This window comes from Nelumbo lutea, chromosome 1 (assembly GCF_056320005.1).
Source record: "Nelumbo lutea isolate HS-2025 chromosome 1, American lotus-T2T, whole genome shotgun sequence".
Classification (NCBI taxonomy): Eukaryota; Viridiplantae; Streptophyta; class Magnoliopsida; order Proteales; family Nelumbonaceae; genus Nelumbo; species Nelumbo lutea.
The window spans coordinates 112,065,092-112,083,817 of NC_142684.1; the positions used below are offsets into that span (position 1 = coordinate 112,065,092).

The following is an 18,726-nucleotide window of genomic DNA, read 5'->3' on the forward strand; positions in this document are numbered from 1 at the left end:
ACTCATTACTATTCACAAACAGCTTTTATATTAATTTCTTTACCAGAGAATGTCCCCCCAACCAACCGTACACTTTCCACACTATTTTATTATTCATGAATGATGGGCCGGGTCGGCTTAATTCTTCTTCTTCTTCTAACTTCTAACTACCCATTTAAGGGTCCCACAACGTAAATCACCCAGTAAAAGAATGAACCCAACATATTATCAGGTGAACTTACACAAAATAACGACTTGGGCAAAGCATATTGATTAATAGATAGATCAAAGAAAGAAATAAAATTATTTATATGTTTTTGGGATTCGATCCTTTTCCATCAATTATTTACAACTCTTACATCTTGTTTTCATATATATATATATTATTTTAATTTGTTTATTTGTCCTTCCATTGAAAGGACTACTGTCTACCTCACCTTAATTTGGAGGTTCTTACAAGGACATATGATCCCTTAAATCCTTTGAAATTTTCCTCTTTTATACAACTACTTGGCCCAACTTGACCCAACCATCGAACCCCCACTCTTTAAATTTAGAATGGAGGAGCCTCTGATAAACTACACTACTTAACCCTACAAGTTCTAGTTACAAATGAAACAAGGAATTTTAATATACTTGTTCACCTTTCTTACTTGCAGTCTTCTAATGCAGAGACGCTGAAGATCTTTCTTATTGTTTTACATTTTAGTCGGTCTTGTTTCTTGATACAAGGAATTGCAAGATTAGTCCAGGCTAGGGTGTCCACGGACCGGGTTTGGGTTGGACTCCTTCTGAATCAAAATCAATTTAATTGAACGGTCCAATAAGACATTCAATTGGTCCAGTCCAGACTTATTGGATGATCCCAAGTATTTATTAGATTGGGTTGGACCTGGCCCATCTGTACGTAATGGACTAGTATTAGATTGGATCTGGAGCAGATCGGAACTCGCTGGGAAGATATATGGGATTGCAAACTCGAATTCTCCATATTAATTTTTCTGAATCTATTAATAGCACTGGTGGTCTCTCACTTGTTACTTTTCAGGCTTTTAGTCCATTAACAGTAGTTGAGACTTAGAGATGAGATATTCTGTTTAAGTGGTAAAAGAATTAAGAGAGGTATTCCATGGAGGACAAAGGACCTTGACGTCTGGTCTAATAATCATATATACTGGCTAGAATAGTATTGGCAATTAATCAATCTCATAACATCTGTGAATTATGAATCATAAAGGATATTCAATTTTGTGCCAAGGGTCTGCTGTGAGAGCTCCAATAGTAAATTGAAAAATACAAACTAATAGGGACTAATTCAACTAAAAATGCAATAGCGTTATAATAAGCTTAAATCAAGTTTGTAGTGAGCTTATTCCATGATAAAATTCTGTTTCCCCAATGTCGAATGGAGATCCATACAAGGCTCCTACTTATTATTTGTAGAGAGAAACAAAGAGGGATTATAGCCAATCACAATTAACTCTCACTGCCATTACTATTATTAACTGTTGCTCCTTGTTTTCCGCCAACCGAGGTAAACTAAATACCAGAAGCCTGACAATTAATATTACTGCAGGCAGCACCAAATCACTAAGGACCAACCCCTGCTCAAGTTTATGAAAATGGAAAAGATCAAAACAACCATAACCATGTTATTCGTTTAACGAAACTAAGCATCAAAATTCTAAGTAGGGGTGAGTAAGAAAAAACTGAAAAATCCATTGAAATCAAACCGAAAATTCGGTTAATTAAATCGGTCGATTTGGTTTCGGCTCAATATTTTAAAAAAATCAAAGTTATTGATTCAGTTTCGATTAATCAATATAGAAAATTGGTGGTTAATCGAATCGACTGGTATACATATATTTTTATATATTTTATGTATATTTATGTATTTATATATATTTATGATTTAAAATATAATATTATATATCTATTTTAGATTTTTATTATGTATGCATATATTTTTATAATATATATTATAAATTAAAAAAACAAAAATCGACTGTTAACTGAACTGATCAACCGATTAATCAATGGGCTTCAGTTCGATTTCAGTTACTGGTTTTTCAAAAACCAATAATATCAGTTGGGTTTCAAGAATAGCCCACGGCTCGATTACCCCTAAAATTTCTAAGTATATAGGAAAATGATATAAAAAGGAAGAGCTCCTCAGATGAACGAAAATGTCGATCACAAGAGAAGATCCACAGATTGGTATATATTTACATCCTCTAATTATTTTGGGTGAACAAACCCAGCTATAAGTAACAAAGTAGGCCGGTTGCCGGTTGGAATCAACTTACCATGTCTTCTCTTTTCAACAGAGGCCATAAACGCACGCAAATGGGGATCAACAGGAAGACCCAGCTCTTCGTACCGTGGATCGTAAACTGAGAAGTAAGCGTTCCTGAAAAATATAAACAATATCTTATATAATCACGCTGGGTAGAACTAAACTTAAAACTATTTGTTGGATGAATATTGCTTTCAAGTTTCAACACAGGAGGAAGAAAAAGAGGCACAAAAGCAAGAAATTAAGAAACACTAGCTCCCTAGCTAGGTAAGGAATGAGATATGAAGTGGGGTTCAGTGTTGCAAAAGATGTGAATATATATATATATATATAGGCCCATAAAGATATGATAGATTGACATTCATGAGAGAGAGAAACTTAAAAATGAAAAATAGCAAGAAAGGAATAAGTTATAATACCTAGTGTCAAAAGGGAGAGAGATATTAGTAGTCTGGTCTGGATTGCCTTGAGCTCGGGAGAACCAGTTGACTTCTCCATGGGTGGACATTTGCGGAACTCCATCTTGCATTGGCGCTTTTCCCTGAGCAAATTTAACTTATAACATGAATACAACTTGATCAGCTGAACTCAACCATAATTCCCATCTATTTGGGGTTTGCTACACAGATTATTAAGTTATAGTATGAATCTGCAATCAAAATTCAAAACAAACATAGCAGACAATGTAGAAAGAAGAAGAAGCTAATAAGACTTGAATCAAAAGATGGCACCTTTAAATGCTGCCTTGAAGATTCTCCTGATGATGAATGTGGACTATTAAAATGCATGCCAATCCCTACCATTCCTTGCTGTCATGATTAAAGAAAGGCTGCTAAGATCTAAGTTGCTTCACAAACAGTTAGTATTATCCAATTTGAGTTTAATTTGCTGGCTCTAGGTGATACCGCTTGTGGTGCTCTCAGATGATCAGTACATGTGGATCCCAAGTTATAGCCTAAATCTCCCTGTTTTCAATATTGATTTTTGTAATCTTAATTAGGATCAATGAAGAAGAAATCTGCAAAACAGGAAATATATATAAATATAATATGCTAATAGGGTCTGGTCTATATATACTTGCTGATGAATTGGTATGTTAGAGAGTTGAGAATTGTCGAAACTCCTTGGATGACCAGGATTTGTACTTGATGATCCCATTATCTGACTAAAAAAATCCACAAATGGGATTTCTTGGGGCCTATACATAGGAGAATGAATATCATATATTACTCATCAATTAGTAATTAATAATAGATGTCAAAGTTTTTCATATGTCAAAATATTCAAAAGTAAATTTCTTTATTTTGAAGGAACAACTAATTAAAGATATTAGAATCTATCCTTTATTCAATTATTATTTGCTTCCTCATACAATGATCCAGAAAATGCACCTGAAACTATAAATTTTATAACATGAGAAGATGATGATATTACATCATCAAAATGGTATAAATTATTATTATGGTGCTTATGTCATATTATTTATAGTTTGAGGTGTGCATATTTCTTGCTACTAGCTAGTAACACAAAATGTGCTATGTACCATATATAGAGTTTGCAATAATAACAAGCATTTACCTTGAAGCTATTGAAGGATTGGGTTGTATGCAATTGTAGTTTCTGGGATCATCACCAATCCAGTTGAATTGCTGAGGACCAATTCCATTAGGAACTGAGGGTAGTCGATTTAGTTGTTCTGAAACTGGAAGCTGTAGAAGTCTAAAGAGAAGTAGAAAACCAAAGAAAAAAAGAATAAGTTAATAAATAAACAAGAAACTAACATTCAACTTTTTCTTTTACACTTTAAGTCATTCATTCATTCATTCATTCATTCCCATAATAATGGCAATCTTAACAGTGAATATTAAATAGATAAATACACATAAGGACTAGAGGGATCATATCGAAGGATGTTGTTGCCCTGGATTGGCTGGTTTAAGTGGAGCCCTGCAGGAGTTTGCTCAGATGTTCCTCCCTCTCTAATTCCTAACTCTGTCTGTTCATATAACAATTGCAACATTATCAACTTAATTGTATCTAATAAGGGAAATCTCATACAAACCCCATATAATTAATAATTTCATTATTCCAATTTATAGAAGGGAAAAATCCCGATCAGTATCCTGTACTTTGGCTCGAGTGATAATTTGGTCCCCAAACTTTAAAATGCAACAATCCAGTGTTTGAACATTCAAAATGTGATAATCCAGTACCCGAACTTTCAAAATGTGACAATTAAGTACCTGTCGTTAACCAACCGTTAAGTGACATTTGAAAAATCAAAAATGCCCTTCGAGTGCCATCTAATTTTCTTTATCAACCATCCAAACGTTGACCAAAAACTGAACAGTCCCAAATCCTAGCCTCTTCTATTCAAAAAAGTTGGTGGCTGGTTAGAAGAATCTAGAATTTGGAACTGTTCATTTTATTGTCAATGTTTGGATGGTTGATAAAGAGAATTAGATGGCACTCTTAGGGCACTTTTGACTTTTCAAATGTCACTTAACAACTGATTAACGGTAGGTAATGGATTGTCACATTTTGAAAGTTTTGGTGTTAAATTGTCACATTTTAAAATTCGGGACCCAAATTGTCACTTGAGCCAAAGTACAAGGTACTGATCAGGAATTTTTCCTTTATAAAATATCAAGGAAGGAGATGAATACATTTACACATACTATATTTTGAGAATATGATGGAATCTGCATCCTTTGGTGGCTAGATGATGATGAGCCTAGCTGATGCGCTGGCGGCAGGTTCGATATTGGCAAATGGTAACTATCATTGCAAGGATACATAGTGGCCATGGAAGGTAAGTCGTGTAGCTGCTGGTTGTTTGGTAATGGGGTCCTGTTGTTAAGTATGGCACTGATTTCTGTTGGTCGATTCCTATGAGCATTCAATACACAGATATAAATGTACAAGTCATCAAGTCAAAACAAGAGTTAGAGAATATATATTGCAAAGTAATGTTGATGAACTGTAAAAATATAAATATTTACCTAGAAGGATTCAAAACATCAGACTGGAGGATATTTGAAGGAACAAATAGATGGTTTTGTTCTTCTGCATATGGATGAGATCTTCCATCTTGCATGTTTTTATCCGTCTTATCAAAAGCAAACATTACATAAGAGAGCATTAGAGTGCTTGGTTACAAAATTCTCGCCATGAGCCACATTCTTTTTAGAATGAAAAATCAGTCCATAGCAAAAAAATTAAGGTAGCCTGCAACATGAAAAATAATAATGCCCCATCTTACTCATTTTCATTCTTTGAGGAAAATATGCCTACAAAACTGTTGTCATACATGTTTACTAGCAGACTACCATGGAAGTACTTTTACAAAAGCACTTTTATAAAATTAATTTTATGAAAACACATTTATAAAAGTACTTTTGTAAAAGCATTTTTGTAAAAACACTTTTATGAAAGTAATTTTATAAAAGCACTTTTACGAATGTACCTTTATAAATATACTTTTACGAAAATACTTTTATAAAAGCACTTTAACAAAAGCATTTTTATAAAAGTACTTCTATAAAAATCAATTTTAGGAAAGCACCTTTATGAAATACTTTTATCAAAGTATTTTTATGAAAGAACTTTTACAAAAGTATGTATTTTATAAAAACACTTTTACAAAAGTACTTTTACATAGGAGATAGGACACTTGTCAGTCTAAAAGGAAATCATTTTTAGGAAAAAGTGTTTGGTTCATAGCAATATTTTCTCATTCTGACTATTTTTACCCAATTTTGTTCATTTTGGAATTTCATCTTGGGTAAGAATGAGAAAGATTGAGAATTGAACCAAACATGGCCTATGTTGCTATGCTGGAGAATTTATTAGAAGGTTTAATTCCATCCTTAATTTGTACCCATGAATTATATGAAGTTGATGATGAGATTGATGATTGATTGCTCTATATGGAATTTATAATTGGAGAACCTACATTATCACTATTGATCATGCATGTGGTAGAGTCTCCTTGTAGGGTTTGAGTTTCTGGTAACTCCATATCTTGATTATCTGCTTCACTGAATCCAACTGCTGGGGTCCTAATATCAAATTGAAGGAAAGATTATTAGCATCTAAGTTGGAGATTCCTTTTCACCCATATTCTATGGAAAGAACTACCACCAGCACCACCACTAAGTGCTTAGACCGTTCATGGGCCAGGCTCGGGGTAGGTTTTTTGTCAAAATTTGAATGGGCCTGCCCAAAGCCCAAACCTGACATAGTGTAAAGTCAGCCCAAAGCTCAGCCCATGAGCAGGTCTCCTAGTACTACATACAAGCAAACAAGCACACAAACACACATGCACACACACTTTAGGGAGTTAGGGTTCAGATGACACAAACTTTTGATTTGATGTAGACTGATTTTGTGGCTCCAAACTGGTTTGACCAGGTTTGCTGGATGGTACAAAGTTTTGATCTGACGTGGACTTAATTTGTGGCTCCAACTCAGATTCAGTCGTTCGTAATCCTTTCTCCATCATTGACTCCAGCTCCATCTGCTCCTAAAGAAACATTAAACAAGACATAAATTACTATTATACATTTGAACAAAACATAGAATGATCTAAATGATCATTTGAGTCTTCAAGAACAAAAGTAGGAATATAAAGATAAAATGGTCAATACATTACCTTTTCAATATAAACAACAATTTAGTTAGTATCAATAAATTATTAACAAAAGTTATTTCATAAATAGAACTATTATAAGCTAAGTCTTTATTAAATTATAATTGTAAAATGAAATCATTGATTAAGAGACCTACAAAATATTCGGTATCTATATGTTTATATCTACTATCTTGTACATGCAGTTCATCATATAAAATTCTATAAACAATTTCATCTAAATTTTATGTGCACTTTTCATCAAAACCTATAATATTTGACTTAGCATCTTACAATGGAATAAAAGTAATACACATTAAGTACAAGTTTAGTGATTCTACTTGAACATTTGTTATCATTGTCAAGGTTAAGAAATTATTAAGTTTTTTTTCTGTCATGGCCAAGATTTTCAAAGAAAGTAAAGAAAGCCTGCATTGATCTTGAAAATATTATCTTTTTAAAAATAAATTTGCAGGAAATGGTTGGCATAAGTTTTATTAATTGTTCTGTTCTTTGAAGTTATATAAATCTTTAGGTAGAACAATAATAGAGAACAAGATAACAAAATAAATTTTAAGTTTTAGCTCCTTGTGTCATGTGTTTGTAAAATACATAAAACCTACATATGAAAGGCAAAATGATACAGTTCCATAACTTTCTGCAATGATCCATCATTAAAAAAAAAGAAGTGAAATTATGGTGTAATGATTTCTTTGGGAATATAAAGATAAAAATCATTTTAAAATGATTACAAAAAAAAATTATAAGTTCTATTGTTTCATTTATATGATAAAAAGTTTTACTATAACATTTATCAAGTTCCAAAAAAATGCATATACTTCATATCTTAAAAAACAGGTGATCATGCTCTTATTTGTGTGTTGTGAATCTTTTGAAACATATGACAGAGACTGTGGGTGCCCTACAAGATTCCATTCAGAGGTTGTATAACTTCATAACCAAGATCTTTTATATGCACTATATGCCACATAGAATAAACATTGCATTCACTATATTCATTAATAGAAGGTATTAGTTACCATATTAGCATTTTGCCCTTTTCTAAGTCTAGTTATAGTTTTTTTTTTTTTTTTTTTTATGTTGAAAAACAATGTTATATATCCAAGCCAGTAGGTTTTGACATCTACCTTTTTATTTCTCAATGTGCCTTCAGCAAATTTTCAACTAACTAATTTTCAGAAGTTATGTTTTCAAGATCATAACTCTTCCAAAATGCATTGCTTTGCTATTTAATATTTTATCACCTTGCAATTTTCTTTATGAAATACCATAAACATAATAAAGATTAACAAATTAATCAGTTATTAATAAATTGTTTCATTTACTTAACCAAAATTCTTGATTGGTATATGCAAGGTAGAGCTTTGATTTTGCTTCTAGTTATAATAAAATTAAAGGCATTGATTGTCTTAGTTTTAGATGTGTTTCAATCAAATAGGATCATCTAAATTCTATATTGACTAATTTAATTAGCTAATTATATAGATACAATGCAAACTTGCATGACAAAATTTTTGTCAAATATAGTAACAATTTTAAATGTTTATTTCTCTTAAATAAAAAATAAGCATAAGGAAAAAGTGACTGCCAACATAAAATTAACAAAAATGAATAATAAATAAATTAATAAATAAATAAATTGAGTTTTCTTTACCTCCTAATTCCCGGTATGACTTGGAAGTTTGTGAAACACATCTATCAACCAAAACCCAACATAATGAAACACAAGAACAAGACAAACTAAGAAACAATAGTAACAATGATACAAATATTAGTGGACATGATATCATATTATTGGATTAGATTCTCAAGTAGATTAATGAAATGGCTTATTCAGTTTTTCAATCTGGAAAGAGGATGAAAACAACAAAACATATCGTGGATATATGAGGTATTAAAACACAAAAATAGCAATGAAAATAAAAATGAAAGTTACTTGGGTTGCTCTTCCCTTGACCAAAAAACTGAAAAATAAATGAATTAAAAGAAAAAGAAAAGAAAAGCAAGAAAAAAAGATTCTTTCATAGAAAAATGAACAAAGACAACAAAATTATGAGAATGATTGATTGTGAAATATCTTGGAGGAGACTAACCAAAATTTATATGCAAATGATCAAAAGTTATCTGATGACAAACCTTGTCTTCTGATATTTTTGCATCAACTTAATAAACTATCACCCAAGGAGGAGAATAATAACAGTGTGAGAGAAAACTTGAACAGAGCTAGCTTAGAAGTTCATTGGTGAAAAGAAAGAGAAGAAAGAACCATGCTATTGAAAAATCCTTGGAAGTGAAGTAGCATATTTATAGGCAAATAAAAGTGTATAGTTAATGTTGATTCCAAGGTTACTTGTTTTTTAAAATTTTTTAAAGGGTTGTATGAGGAAATGTGTTCTTATAAGTTGAGTCAATTAGGGTTTTTACAGGCCTGACTCAGAACTCTCTGGTTATCTTTGGGGATAAAAAGAATGAAACAAGGATGTGGTCAGGTTTATTTATGGGATATGAAAGAAGAGCCAGAAATTTTATTCTCTTAAGTATGTTACCTTCATTAAATATTCATTAAATCATATTAATACTTGGCCATTTTATACATGGAAAAATAGTAAATGCAAGTTGATTTTATATAATTGTGACAAATGTGATTCTGAAATCCAAGATGGTACCTCATAAAAATAATAATCATTTCTTATACACAAATTTGTCATTAAAAAAGCCATCTTATTGATGGATAGAAATAGCATTGAAAATCTTATTCAATGGGTAATTGATTATTAAAAATTAGTGTCTATTATTGAATACTCACATGATAGAATTGTTTGTTTTGTAATAGAGTTACATTAATATTTTGAAACGAATACAAAAATACGATTAATTCAACAATCCTTGTGGATAAAACATGCTACTTGCAATTAATTCCATTATTGATCAAACAAATCATTTCTGCCATAAAATTATTTGAAAGTCAAATTTTGCTTTTTCCATCCTGGTTGTTCTCTCTTTTGATGCTTTAATAAAAAGCCAATTCTGTAGATTAATAATAATGAGTTACATATAACTTGATCTATTATTCATAGGATTTGCATAAACTTTTTATCAACCTAACTTAGCTATCAAAAACATACTCTTGATCCATAAAGAACAGAAAACATAATGATTTTAAACTGAAAAAAAAAAAAAAAAAAACTATACTTAGAACTAGGTGCAGGAAAATGATGGTGAACTATGGAAATATATGGTTCATTCACTGATGGTACTATAAAATAAGGAATTGATTATGGCATCCATGACTTCATTAAGTGCGAAAAAAAGGCTTATAATTGATGTTCTAGAGCTAATTTCGTCATAATGGCAGAGGGATATGATTCAGGAATTTTGATGGGGTAGGTAGTAGGTTTTTTATTTCTTTGAGTAATTTTCACGAACATGATACTAGTGTTTCAGTTTTCTTATTAAGTCAATGAATTACTAAACCCAATCCCATTTAAACAACCTGCAAATTATCAATAATATGACTAACCATAGTTCCTTCTCATCCATGACTCTAGGATATCTATCCAAAAATTAAAATTAAAAAGTAAAAATCCATGACTGTAGGAGATATTAGCTTTAATTACTTATAGATAAAATAACCAGCCGGCCTAACCAACTATGGATAATTAGAAGAATTTTCTTCATAGAGAGTATTCTTTTACTCAATATTAGCTCATGAAGCTTGCTTTATTTTTTTTAAATTGCAATAATATTTATTTAAATTTTCAACAATTCAACAAATTGAAATTTAAATTCTACTCTCAAACAACTGCGGGCCTACTACGTGGGCTTAGATTCCCCTACTGCCATGCAGTGGGCCATGCATCAAGGCTCACGTGCATTATCATTTCTCAGACGTTGTGTGTATCGAAAATTTAATAAGTCCTTGTCGTATCTTCCCGGACCAACTAATCACCAAATCATTGCTTAAAGCTGGCCGGATTAACTTTTACCACAGCAAATACTCGTGACTCTTGACTCGTGACTCGCGACGCAATCTAACGATTCCGTGTTGCAAGGGTACATCGTATATCCCGCCCTTGTCACGTCTCTTGCCGTTGGATGATAACCATACTCTTCTTAGATGAGAGAATATAGGATCCTCATGCTTAATTACAGAGTACAGACTTACACACCACAGAGTCCATGCCTGATACCCCGCTGACCAAAGTTAGAACCATTTAATTAGACCGGTTTTCGGCGCCCTTGGTTTACGGGAAATTAGTGAGCCCGGTTTCAGAGTCCGTTACTTTCGGACTGTTTCGGTTTTGGTTTCTCTTCTACCGTGAAACGGTGAAAGATTGAAAGCGGACATCTCGAGGTCGAGACATCTTCTTTGGTGTTGACAAACCGGGTTGGATGAATTCAGTTGTCGGTGCTGTTTTACGTTCGATGTCGGATGTCGGAAATCGATCCTCGGTCATCGGCATCAGCTTCAATTCTTCATTTTTCATATTAGGTTTAAAAGGGTTTTTTCTCTTTAAAAAAATAACAGGAAAGTGGGGTTATTTATTTATTTATTTATTTTTAATTAATTTAAAATAAATACTAAATATAACGGAGGGGGAGCTTCTCTTCCGTTTAACTTCAAACATTAAAAATAGATTAAAAGTGGGGTGCTTACGTGTTACAATGCCATTGGGTGATCAGCTTGCGTTGTAAATTGTTGTCTTCAGCTGAATCAGTTCATCCGGACCCTAAGCAAAAACGGTGATGGACCTTGGTCCTTGGACGGCTTTTGATAACCGTTGCATCTGGGGCATGACACGAGTCGGATCTGGAGATGGTTCGTCATGCAAAATCCATGACCATATCCAAATGGGTAACAGGTTCGTTCTCGGGTTTGGATAATCACCATATCCATTTATCTTTATGGATTTGGATAATCCCCATAAAACCGCTTACACCATTTTTTAATTCTTGTCCGAAAGGGGAGAAGAGATGGATAAAGTCGAAGTTGAGTGGGTCTGAAACTGAATGCTAATAAAACTATTACCAAATAAAAGAGTGGTAATAAAACAATTACTGAATGGTTCTTTAGAGGGCCCACAGCCACGTCATGGGCATTAAGAATAGGAAAAGGAAAATAGTAAAAGTATTACTCAAACTACTTCTCTGACTTACCAAGAAAACCGAGTTTGAAGCCCTCACCGAAGCTTATAACAGGAAAAAGGATTTGGAATAGGGAGAGAAATTCGGGAGAGCATGAGAGTTGCAGAGGGGTTTAGACTTGTAGGAGGGTTTTGATATTTTTCATTCAAGTTGTTCATTTGTTTAGATTAAAGCAATGACAAAGATCAGTTTATGCAATTTAATATACAAGGTCATGGCTACAATTCTATTATATGTTTGGCATTGATGTTGTGCAATCGAGAAAATTGTGTTGCTGATGTGTGGTTTGGAGTATTATTTTTGTCTTTTTTTTTTTGTTTGGAATCGTTGCTGTCATGTAGGACGTTTCCTGTAGCAATAGCAACTTTTTCTGTTTGGTACCAATGCTCCAGGAAACGTTTTCTGCACTTCTACCCATTATCCACTACCACATCATTGCCCTGTTGGCAGCATTGAGTTGCAGCTCCAGGAAACGCTAAATTTGGCATTGCTCCAAGCTATGCTTTCCTGATTTCCGAGACGTGGCTTGGAACACCGTTTTCTATGGAAAAACGATTCCAAACAAATGGTTGTTTTTTGTAGCACCATTTTTCCCTACATGACGCTGATGTGGTGCCATTTTCTAGAGCTACAACAACGGTTCCAAACAGATGCCTAGTAAACAAAATTAAATCAATACTAGGAAACTTGATTTCTCCGTACCAAATTGCTTTTGTATCAAATAAAAAATTATGAATAATATTTGTATAGCTCAAAATTTGTTTAATTTAATGAAAGGAAAAAAAAGGGGTGCATTAGGGTTTATGGCCTATAAAATAAAGATGCAAAAATCCTACAATAAATTGAAATATATTATCAAAAAGATGATAGAATGAAATAAAAGTTTATCAAAAAAAATCCCAATAAAATTTAGGTTTATTGAAAAGTGGACTAATTGGGTGATGGAATGTATAACTTAGTAATGTTGTTATCAAATACAAATCAATGGCTCCCTGATGTTTTCACTCCTAGGGAATCAAATAAGGTGATTCAATTTCACCATACATTTTTGTCTAATATGTATAAGCACTAACAAGATAAGTAGAAAAAGAAGCTACAACTAAAAAAAGAAAAAACATAGAAGATAAAACAAATAGAGGAAACCCTAAAATTCCAATTCTTTACTAAAGTATCTATATTGATTTGTTCTAAAATTTAGATGATAATAGAGCAATAGACAAAATTTAAAATACGAATATTAGCTGCTCAAGATATGTAAACAAAAAACTCCAAAAATTTTAACTAGTATTCTAAGAATCCTTGATAAGGCAAAAATAATAATTCTTATGTAGGGGCTCCAAACATAAATGGAAAGTTAACAAAGAAACCTCCCATAAAATGGTCAAGAAAATCAAATAAAATTGATGAGGTGAAAGCAGAAAACCATATCGCACAGAAAATAAGTCTTCTAAAACCGATTATTGGGAAGATTCTTCAATATTATGAAATCGTTCAGATTCCCAAATTGTACCTGTAACAATATTGATAAACTTCAAAGAAGCTCTCTAGAGCAAAAATGGTAAACAATCCCCGGCTCTTGCAAAATGGGAAAAATTGCCTTCCCACCAACATTGGAGATCTAAGTCTAGAAAAAATGAAGTAGGTAAATAAAGAAAATATTGCTAAATTTGAACGGAAATTTATATTGATGGCAAAGAGAACCTTTGGGTGAGAGTGATTGATCAAAACCCTTCTAGCATCCGGTTCGCTCCCCCCCCCCGCCCCCCCCGACTTGCACCCCAAAACCATTAGAGGTTGCCGTGTGTCCTCCCACACGCATGCATTTCAGTCTCGTGTGGAGCGACCTGCCCTCTGAAACCCAGACCACGGATCTCCTCCCCCGCTGGATCTTGTCAAAAAATCAACGCCGACAATCATTCCGGTAGATACACCGGGGGTATATACTCCCCGTCCCTCTCATCTCAGATATTCTTGAATATGCTTTTCTCAGTTTTTTAACCTTCTTTTTTGCAATAAAAAAAACGCAGAAGGGAAGAAGATACGGGTGCTGGCTCTGGTTAGGACTCTAAGGCTTGAAACAACGACAACAAACCAACTGCTTGATTTCCCTTTAAAGCACAAAAACACATCACTTGTTTATGAGGTCTTCAGCGCCAACCCTCTGATCACGGAAACGAATGTGCTCTGTCTGGCCCACACAATTTTTATGGTTTTAATTAACGCTATATTCATTCTTCAAATAACCATGGATTTTGCTCTTATCTTTGCACTGCGTATCAGCCCAGCTGGAGACAATCCATGGTTAGACTCAAATCAGTGAATTTAGAGTAGAGTATTGCAGGAGGAAGAGAGAACAGATTCGAGAATACCTATCGGCGATTCTTCCCTTTTGCGTTTTTTTCTATTGCATAAAAGTTTAAAAAATTATATATAAAAAAAAAAAACATATCTGAGAATATCTGAGATGAGAGGAATGGAGAGTTCTGGTGTATCTGCAGGAATGATCGTGGCATCGGATTTCTTGGCAAGATCCGATGTTGGGAAGAAACTAAGTTTATCCACAAACTATTTCTCTCCCAAAAATAAAAACTTGTAGATATTCAGCTATCACAATTCCAAACAAGATATCAACAAAAACAATCATAAGCCAAGCAAAGATAGACACACACGATATTTAACGTGGAAAACCCCTCCAATGTGAAGGGTAAAAACCACGGGGTCAAGGAGACCCAACCAAAAATCTCCACTAATAAGTTGAAGTAACAATTACAGCAACCCAAACACCACAATATGCTCACAAACTTAGAGCAAATACAGATTCTCAAACATACAAACGAGAATACCAAAAGCGGTGAAAATAACAATCAGAAAAACTCACAAACGCGGTTACTATTCAGGCCATAACATGGAGACCTTCATTACTCCAAATCAGATCTCCACCGTTCCGATCGTAGGTCTTTAAGTTTCGAACAATCCCACCAAATTTCAGCCAAATCGAACCACAAATGACCCTTGATCAGAATAATTGATGAAGACTGCCACGAAATGTTTTCTTTTCCCAAACAACTACGAGTTGCTTCTGTTCGACCTCAAATAACCGGTGATTCAGAACTCCAATCAAAGATCCGACCATTCAGAATGAAGAAAAATGAGTTATCCACTTACTGTCCAAATTTCTGCTCGATCGGACGGTGGATCGAAAAGTTTCGGCCGTTTGATAAACTCTGCACACTGAGAAATCTGCACAGTATTTCGATTTCTCTCTTTTCCTCTCTCTCTTCAACACGCCGCGCGCAAAAGAAAATCTAACCCTAGTTTTTTTTTCTTTTTTTTTTTTTGAAAAAAAAAACAGTTGGCTGAAGGAGAGTGGGCTATAATATGGGTCAATATCCCATAATGGGCTAGGGCCAACAATTCTCCCCCTCCAGCCCATGAGAGAAGGGAGACACTTCAAAAAAGGCAACTATGCAAATTTAAGGCCGGCTACTCCGGCACACAGTTCAAGCTTCTCTCGAGGCACCACTTTTGTCATCATGTCAGCAGTATTTTTGTCAGTGTGAATCTTTTCAAGTTCAATCAACTTGGAGTTCAAAACATCTCGAATCCAATGATATCTTACATCAATATGCTTCGATCTATTATGAAATGTTGGATTCTTACCAAGATGAATAGCACTCTGACTATCACAATATAAGACATACCTCTTTTGAGTGAAACCAAGTTAATGCACAAACTTTTTCATCCACAGCAACTCCTTAAATGTTTCAGTAATAGCGACGAACTTAGCCTCAGTCGTAGACAATGCAACACACTTCTGCAACCTAGACTGCTAGGCCACAGCTCCCCCTGCAAAGGTAATCAAATAACCAGAAGTAGACTTTCTAGAATCAACATCCCCAGCCATGTCTAAATCTGTAAAACTACAAAGAATAGGTTTCCCAATTCCAAAACAGAGTTTTAAACTAGAAGTACCTCAGAGATATCTCAATATCCACTTCACAGCAGTCCAATGTTCTCTACCTGGATTGGATAGAAAACGACTAACAACACAAACTGCATGAGCTATATCAGGCCTTGTGCAAACCATTGGATACATTAAACTTCCTACTACAGATGCATAAGGAATACGTTGCATTTCTCCTTTTTCTTTATCACTAGAATGAGCTTGTCTAGTACTAAGCTTAAAGTGTAAAGCAAGAGGTGTACTTACCACTTTAGCCTTATCCATATGAAACCGCTGAAGTATTTTCTCAATATACTTCTCTTGAGATAACCGCAACTTCTTGGCCTCTCTGTCACGAGTAATCTGCATGCCAAGTATATGTCTTGCTGGTCCCAAGTCTTTCATTGTAAAAGACTTACTAAGCTCATTTTTCAACATGTCAATTCTAGAACAATTATGACCAACAATCAACATGTCATCGACATAGAGCAATAAAATGATGAAGTCATTATCAGAAAACTTCTACACAAAAACACAATGGTCTGAGGTTGTCTTCTTGAATCCCTGCTGGATCATAACAAACTCAAACTTCTTGTACCATTGTCTCGGGGCTTGTTTCAACCCATATAGACTTTTCTTCAATCTGCAGACAGTCTTCTTTACCCTTCACCACGAAACCTTCTGCTTGCTCCATGTAAATTTCCTCCTCCAAATCACCGTGAAGGAAAGCAGTTTTTACATCCATCTGCTCAACCTCTAAATCAAGACTGGCTGTCAAACCAAGAACAACTCGGATAGAAGACATTTTTACAACAGGCGAGAAAATCTCCTCAAAGTCAATTCCCTTTTTCTGACGATAGCCTTTGACAACTAATCTAGCTTTGTATCGTGGATTAGTAGTATTCTCCTCAGTCTTTAACCTGTAAACCCACCGATTTTGCAAAGCTTTCATGTCCTTAGGCAACTTGACCAGCTCAAAAGTATGATTGTCAACCAAAGATTTCATCTCATCATTCATAGCGGCAACCCATTCTTTCTTGTGCTCAGACTCCATAGCCTCTTTGTAGCAATCAGGTTCTCCCCCATCAGTGAGAAGCACATATTCATTAGACGAATAGCGAGTAGAGGGAATATGTTGTCTAGAAGACCTTCTAAGTGGGGCAACAGGTCCACCAATAGCACCACTAGTAGAAGCATCAATATCATCAGCAACATCATCATCATTATCTTCAATCAAATCATCATGAATATGATTCTGGTCATCATCATGATTACCAAACTCAGCTACACTGGGCGTATGTGTCTCAGGAACTCAATTAAGATCAACCAATCCATCAGTACTTGAAGACTCTGATTTCTCCGCCTTATCAATATCCTCAATGGTCTGATCCTCCATAAAAATAACATCACGACTTCTTACAAGCTTCTTTTCAACTGGATCGTACAATCTATAGCCAAATTCATCGTGACCATAGCCAATGAAGATACATTGTCTTGTCTTGACATCTAACTTGGACCTTTCATCTTTTGGCACATGCACAAATGCTTTACAGCCAAAGACACATAAGTGGTCATAGGATACATCTTTTCCGTACCACACCCTGTCAGGAACATTAGCTTGCAAAGCAACAACATGAGATAAATTAATAACATGTGCAGCAGTATATAAAGCCTCACCCCAAAAAGATCCAGGCAACTTTGCTTCTGAAAGCAAACATCTAACTCTCTCCATCAACGTCCTGTTCATCCTCTCTGCCAGGCCATTAAGCTGAGGAGTCTTAGGGGGCGTCTTCTGGTGTCTAAAGCCCTGCTGCCTGTAGTACTCATCAAATGGTCCACAATATTCACCACCATTATCAGTGCCCTGTTGTCTAATGCCCTGTTTCCCTCTCAACAGAAGCTTGAAACTGCTTAAAGACACCAAGTACCTAGTCTTTACTCTTCAAGACATAAACCCAAAGTTTCCTTGAATGATCATCAATAAAAGTAACAAAATAAAATGCACCACCAAATGTTTTTGTCTTCATCGGACCACAGAAATCTGAATGCACCAACTCAAGCAACTCTGATTTCCTAGAGGGAGGATGGCTCTTGAAAGAGACTCTATTTTATTTCCCAGCCAAGCAATGAGCACACTTTTCTAACCTTGCACCTTTCAAACCTAAAAGTAGATTCTTCCTCGCCAAACAATCAAGTCCCTTCTCACTGATGTGGCTTAGTCTTTTGTGCCATAACACTGATGAGTTATCACACTCAACTGCATTCACACCATCAATGGAAACTGAAGTCTTGGTCTAGTACAGACCATAACACTTCTTTCCACGTGCCACAACCAAAGAACCTTTCGAGAGTTTCCATTGTCCATTACCAAAGGTACTAACATAACCATCATCATCAAGAACACTGGTAGAAATCAGATGCAAATGAATGTCTGGTGCATGTCTGACATTTTTCAAAATCAATTCAGTCTCATTACTTGTTTTTAGACAAATAGCGCCAATGCCAATCACCTTTGACAAACCATTATTACCCATCTTTAAAACCCCATAATCACCTGGAGTATAAGATGTGAAAAAATCCTTTCTCGATGTAACATGAAAACAGGCACCACTGTCAACAACCCAACTTGTCTCATCACAAGCAATATTAATCAAATTCTCATCACAGACAATCACAAGATCACCTATAGTGGTGGTGGCAACACGATCATCA

General features: G+C 34.6%; 1 protein-coding gene across 1 annotated transcript; it reads right to left on the reverse strand.

Moving 5' to 3' along the window:
- Positions 1-1,293: 1,293 nt before the first annotated feature.
- LOC148876835 (uncharacterized) lies at positions 1,294-3,116 on the reverse strand. Its single transcript, XM_088955015.1, has 4 exons — positions 3,007-3,116; positions 2,695-2,816; positions 2,286-2,389; positions 1,294-1,583 (listed from the first exon to the last, which is right to left on the reverse strand). Exons 1-4 carry the CDS (start codon positions 3,076-3,078, stop codon positions 1,570-1,572), a joined length of 312 nt encoding a protein of 103 aa, XP_088811141.1. The 5' UTR covers positions 3,079-3,116; the 3' UTR covers positions 1,294-1,569.
- Between the last annotated feature and the right edge of the window lie 15,610 nt (positions 3,117-18,726).

Bases quoted from the DNA above. Each gene is read 5' to 3' on its own strand.
- LOC148876835 (XM_088955015.1), bottom strand. From the start codon at position 3,078: ATGGTAGGGATTGGCATGCATTTTAATAGTCCACATTCATCATCAGGA. The intron at 2,817-3,006 runs GTGCCATCTTTT...AAATTTGCTCAG, and splicing joins CTTCAAGGCAGCATTTAAAG to GGAAAAGCGCCAATGCAAGA. The intron at 2,390-2,694 runs GTATTATAACTT...TATATTTTTCAG, and splicing joins TCTCTCCCTTTTGACACTAG to GAACGCTTACTTCTCAGTTT.